This window comes from Anneissia japonica, unplaced genomic scaffold (assembly GCF_011630105.1).
Source record: "Anneissia japonica isolate Jap-2015-1 unplaced genomic scaffold, ASM1163010v1 scaffold288169_len85590_cov117, whole genome shotgun sequence".
Taxonomy (NCBI): Eukaryota; Metazoa; Echinodermata; class Crinoidea; order Comatulida; family Comatulidae; genus Anneissia; species Anneissia japonica.
The window spans coordinates 59577-65910 of NW_022720604.1; the positions used below are offsets into that span (position 1 = coordinate 59577).

At 34.3% G+C, this 6334-nt stretch overlaps 1 protein-coding gene across 1 annotated transcript in view; it reads right to left on the reverse strand.

Moving 5' to 3' along the window:
- Positions 1-5016: 5016 nt before the first annotated feature.
- The window catches only part of LOC117111386, a 12598-nt gene continuing 11280 nt past the window's right edge, over positions 5017-6334 (reverse strand). Inside the window, exons 7-8 of the mRNA XM_033254298.1 lie at positions 5626-5748; positions 5017-5034 (exon numbers count right to left, since the gene is read on the reverse strand). Coding sequence (XP_033110189.1) covers positions 5017-5034; positions 5626-5748 — 141 coding nt within the window. The remainder of the gene's footprint in view (positions 5035-5625; positions 5749-6334) is intronic.

The window sequence follows — 6334 nt, forward strand, 5'->3', positions numbered from 1 at the left end:
TTACCATTTAAAACCAAAATATAAATATGGAGATTTTGTTTTCAAGTGACTTTTTGACGGTTATTGCCAGTGGAAAGATAAATGCCATGTATCTAATTTGAATCAAATTGTATCTTGTATTAAGTATTAATTTGTACGCCTATTGTTTAAATTGCATATCAAATGTATACGCTAATTCGAAAACTAATTAGTACTGCACTACCATATAAAAAATAGTGTTCTATTTTCTCTATGGTACTACTTAATGTATTACAGTTTGCTATCAATTTTAGACAGAATATTTCCAGCGCGTAAAGCTGGTTTTCCACTAAGCGAATTTATTCGCGCGAATCAAAGCGTCAGTTCGCTTCCTGAGTTCTGATTGGTTGCGCATTTTTTCGCTAGTAAAAACTCTGATAGAAATATAAATGCGCATGTGCATGAGCCGGCGCTTTCCATTCGTGCGAATACATTCGCCAAATGGAAAACAGGCTTAAAGAAGTAATTCAAACAGAACTCAAGTTAGGCCTACACCGTTGCACATTGAAAAGTTTAAGGTTTTGAAACTGTTAATTCAATTATAGTAACGTCACACCGTATGAATCTTAATACAAGAAGTCAAGAGGTTTATGTATTTAGTACTTTTATCGCCCGTAATTTGTAAATTCTAACACTGCAAAATATACACAGCAAACACAAAATGTTCTTAATAAAGTTTCAATTCAATTAACATTTATTGCATTAAGTAAACTCTGATGATGTATAAATAATAATATAAATGCCATATTTTTGTCCAAATTTTACAAAATATGTATCTTTTAAAAATGCATTACACCGTTTAGGCCTATACAATAAACATTTAAAAACATATTGCAGTTGAACATCCATGAGCGACCACTTTTCAGAAGTCTGTTCAGTTTCGCTTTTTACTATTTTTTTAGTTTCAGCAACTATCTATTATGCATATCACTTACGCTGATGAAGACCACATGAGTGGACGAAATATGCGTGTTAAATAAAATATGTTCCAAAAATACGTCAACTTAACTTTTGTTTTTATTGTCATAGCCTTCACCACTATATTAATTATGGAACAACGTGCATAGGCATATATATATATTTCAATTCATGTTCTTCAAGTCAACTATTGATTGAACACTGTATTTACCTTATATATGTATATATATAGGCCTATAGATACAAAGGTCAATATGGACATTTCCGATTATTTTTTATCTAAACTAATTTAAATTTAAATAATATTTTGAGCAATTTGACACAAAAACCAACTCACTGCAACCAATATATAAGAACCATATTGCCAACATCGGCATTTAAAGTCATTTTTTGACTAAATGTTCAATCAGAGCATGATTACAGCAAAGAAACATGAACGTTAAAAAGGCTGGTACCTCTTTACCGCCAGGGGCTGAGGAGATACAAGGGTTTGACGTTTGGCAGTGGCGTCACGCTCGTGCGCTGAGGGGGCGTGGAGCGCCAGGGCCCCCAGGTACGAGGAGCCCAGATATTGTAGATAAACAAATTGACATCATGGATCTTTAACAAAGAGCTCTGCTTCAACTTAAAATGTTCAGATACTTTTTTTCAGGTGTCTTTTTCATAATTAGGCCTACAGTATTATCATGTAATTTTGCATTTATTTTGTTATGATATCTCATGTATTTTTTAGATGATAAATCTGATAATTGTCAGCAAAAAATAATTATATTGTTTCCCTTTTTCGATCAGATCAGATCAAACTAGCTGCATCAATATCATCAAGAACACACTGCCAGCTGCCACGCGCACGGCTTATATCAGTGGGATATGTTCGATCGTGGACGGCAGAAATATGCATTCTCATGAAAAAATCGAGGGATGCCCCGGACACAAACCCCCACCCCAGGGGAGAGGTTTTTTGGAATAAAAGTCTTCGCCTGCAAATTTGTCGAACTTGGCATGTATGAAGGCCGCCCACAGTCAGCGCCAGGGCCCCACAAACTCCGTGACGCCACTGAAGTTTGGCCCTGAAATTTTGACCTTTCGCCAGATCTTAAAAATCTGTTGGTGTTAGTTTAAAAAATGATTGTTTGACCACTCTACCAATTTCTGAAATCATATTCTCTGGACCTCAAAGTGCATATGAAACTTTGTCTGGCTATAGGGTATTGTGTATGTCGACTATTCTTTATACATTTGGTGGTATTAGAATATTTATACATACAGTATTATGGTATGTTGACAGAGTTTTTCCAAATAGCGGAAATGACTTTTACACACGCTTTATCATCATTACTGAGCTACTTAACTGTTGCATTTCTTCATTAATATTACACTTGAAACTCGAAGTATATAAACCGTTTATAAAGCATGAATAACTACATGTTTTAAACCACCACCCGCCACCACCTTCTAAAGCGCAGTTGTTTTTTATATTTAAACGATTGTTCATGTCGTAGGTTGAGAATTTTGCCATTTTTTCTTCATACATTACTGGACCTATGGTTTAAGAAGTAAAAGTAAAAAAAATAATTAAAAAATATGTAATTATGGTTGTGTAAACCCAGCTAATCTAACCTACATTCCAGATTATAATCTGATCGTGTTTCAATATTCAAATATTTTCTGCTTCTTGCACTTAGGTTTTTACAAATACTTCTTTTTTACCAAAAAATGCAAATGTTGGGTTTACTCAGGTCAAGTGTCTGTGTATTTACTGTAATAACCGACCTATATTTTTAAACCATATACATGTTACTCGGCTGGCCAGTCATGTGGTCAAGCAGAAAATACAGGCGCCAATTAACAACTTTACAGTCTCTGTTTTCGGTAGTCTTTGTTTGGAGCGTATCTGCGCTCTTACCATCATCATCATCATCATCATCATCATCAACAAAATTTCGATTTCACAGTGTTTTATCTATTTTGTTTTTTCTTCTAAACATAATTACCACCAAAAACGGAAAGACAAAGGACGTCAAAATATAGTAAAAATAATACTTACCACCATCGTCATTTATGATCTCTCCAAGTTTCAACTTATAATTTTTACTCTCTTGTAGAATGCGAAATGAATCATAAGTGGATGAGAAAACCTCTCCCGTTTTTGTTTCGATATTTATGCGGAAATGGAAGTCCCCGCCGGACGTGAGCTTGTGCATAAAGTCGAGCCCCATCCAGAAGTCACCGCGTAAGTGACCAAAGCCCTGTTGGTATTCAGCCCATGTTCTGTTAAAATTAAAGGTGCTATTTTGTCGTCTCTGCAACACCTAAAATGGAAACTTTAGATGTTATAAATATTATAAATAATAAACTGCAACAATCTGAAACATAGGTACATTTACTTGACAATCATACAAAATGATTTTAATTATTTCAATTTAAATAAACCTTTCCGCTAAGTCACGCCCCTTGGATATTGTTAGTCCCACAAAACGACAGTGGCTACGTTCAGACTTGGAGATAAGCCAGGGTTGAGTTAAGCCCGGCTCAACGTTAAGCCCGGCTTAACTTTGCCGGGCGTTCAGACTAGAGAGATTCGCCAGGCCCGAGAATTAGCATAATGAACCGTAACCAGAAAACGAGTTTGGGAACATTGGGCTCGAAACGTACGCTCGCTCACAGCGTACGTAATTGAATGCTGATAGGTCATTTTTTTACCGGAAGTCGGTGCAAGCCCCCCCCCCCCTACCCCGCAGCCGCAGCGATTAAAGCCCAGCTTAGAAAAGTTAAACACGGTGGCACGCCAGGCCTAGTTACTATAGGAACACAGCCCGGCTTGAGATAAGCATGGATAAGCCACCTAGTTCAGACTGGCAGGTGGATAAACCCGGTGAGTTGAGCCGGGTTTATCCACCTAGTCTGAACTAGGCCAGAGTTAAACATTACGCAGCCACGTGCGTTTGTGCGACAACATGTGTTTTTGCGACAACATGTGTTTCTTAGACACGCGTGTATTCCTGGCCCTGTTCTGATTGGTCAGTTGTTAAGTTTGATTGACACTACGGAAAGGTCCATTGTCTCTATGTTTTCATTTCTTAACTATTATTCTTATGTAGGGCTTGTTGCTGTTGTTGTTGCTGTTGCTGTTGTTAATGATAACAATGTATTATTATTATTATTATTATTATTATTATTATTATTATTATTATTAATTATAATATTATAATTATTATTATTAATATTAATATTCAATAATAATATTATATTATTTTTATCATTAAATTATTAATATTATTATAATTATTATTTATATTATTATTATTATTATTATTAGGCTATTATTATTATTATTATTATAATCATTCATATTGTTATTATCATGAGTGGATTTCCCGTACGATTAAAAATCATAACGGTACTGGGTTTGGTCTACAGGAGTTCGTGCTTCGAACAGGTCATTCCATTCATAGAAGAAGCTTTTTGATGGAGAAAGTGTACCTATTAGCAAAGGTTTTGCCCAGATAGAAACTAACTCCGGCTATATAAAATTGATTACAGTATAAGATTGAAAAATATTAATCTTATTATTGTTGTAGTGATAGATACTATGCACACGTTTAAATTATTGTTATTTATTTGTTATGTCATTATACAGTATTTATAATTAAACTTAATGTATTGTTTAGGTATGAATTACTATATCCATGTAAAATTAATCTTATCAATTGAAATTGTATATTTTAAATAATATAGTAGGCATAGCCGAGGTCTAGCCTAGGCTAGGTCTAAACGAGTGATTATATAATGTGAGCGTATAACATTATGGAAAATATGAATAAAACGTAAAATTGTGAAAGAATAAAGGAAGAAAGAAGAAAAGGAAAGATATTTAGAGCGGCTGAAATTATCTCCGAAAAATAGTAGTCAATATGCTATTATTGCATTACGTTTTTGTAAACAATTTTGGGCACTAATCATCAGAGGTCTTGGTGCCACAGCCTACACTTTTCATAATTCGAAATCGAATCGGACCTTAAGTGATTTCCAAAATCTCTTTATATGAAATAAAGAGTAATTAATGTTTAGAAAAACAAACTAAAACAAATGTCTTACCTGGAAGTACGTATAAATGTACATTATGATCGTATGAACATAATCATGTCTAGTGCATCGCTCTGTATGTGTAGGCCATTGTTAAACATTACGCAGCCACGTGCGTTTGTGCGACAACATGTGTTTGTTAGACATGCGCGTATTCCTGGCCCTGTTCTGATTGGTCAGTTGTTTGATTGACACTACGGAAAGGTCCATTGTCTCTATTTTATTATTCTTAACTATTATTCTTATGTAGGTCTTGTTGCTGTTGTTGTTGTTGCTGCTGCTGCTGTTGTTAATGATAACAATACTATTATTATTATTATTATTATTATTATTTATTATTATTATTATTAATTATAATATTATTATTAATATTAATATTCAATAATAATATTATATTATTTTTAAATTTATTTATTATTAATTTAAATTATTATTATTATTATGATTATTATTTATATTATTATTATTAAGCTATTATTATTATTATAATCATTCATATTATTATTACTATTATGATTTATACACATCTTTTTAGACTTACCTATGTCAAAACACCAAAAATGTTTAACATGTACAAAGCGAAGTCACATAAATAATACTTACGGTCCAACCTTCGTTATCATCTATTTCGCACATCGCAAGAAACGTTTCCTTTCCGGTAGTCAAGGCATAAATGCCAGATTTTGATCGCGGCAGTCCCTTTGGAATTTGACTGCAGTCAGTAAACTGAAAGTAAATCAACACATAACATTTGATATTTGATTAATACACACACACACACACACACACACACTCACACACACACACACACCTGTCTCTTATACACATCTAGATGTGTATAAGAGACAGTAATTCACCTCCATGTGGTGCATCCTGGAAACTAGCTCCTTGCGGTCCTGGGCTAACGAAGCTCCGGCTAAGGGAAGGAAACCCTCGAAAAGATAACCTACTGCGGCGAGCTAGCAACCATCCTGTTACGAAAACTGTAGATGAAAGGACCACTTTGAGGAAGTATTGAATAGACCAATCTCAGACAACCCTTTAACAGAAGACTTATTAGCTAACGATGACAAAATTGACAACATTAGTACTGAACACATTTCTAAAGCAGACGGGAATAAAAAAGCCTGGAGGAAAGGATGAGATTATAGCTAAACTATTAAAGGTACAACTGTTGACTGGCTTGCTGACCTGTTTGCAACAATATGGGATTAAGAGACAGTACCTAAAGAATGGAAACAAGGACTCATCAATCATCAATTGCCAAAGAAATGTGATTTGAAAGAGTGCGGAAATTGGCGTGGTATAACAT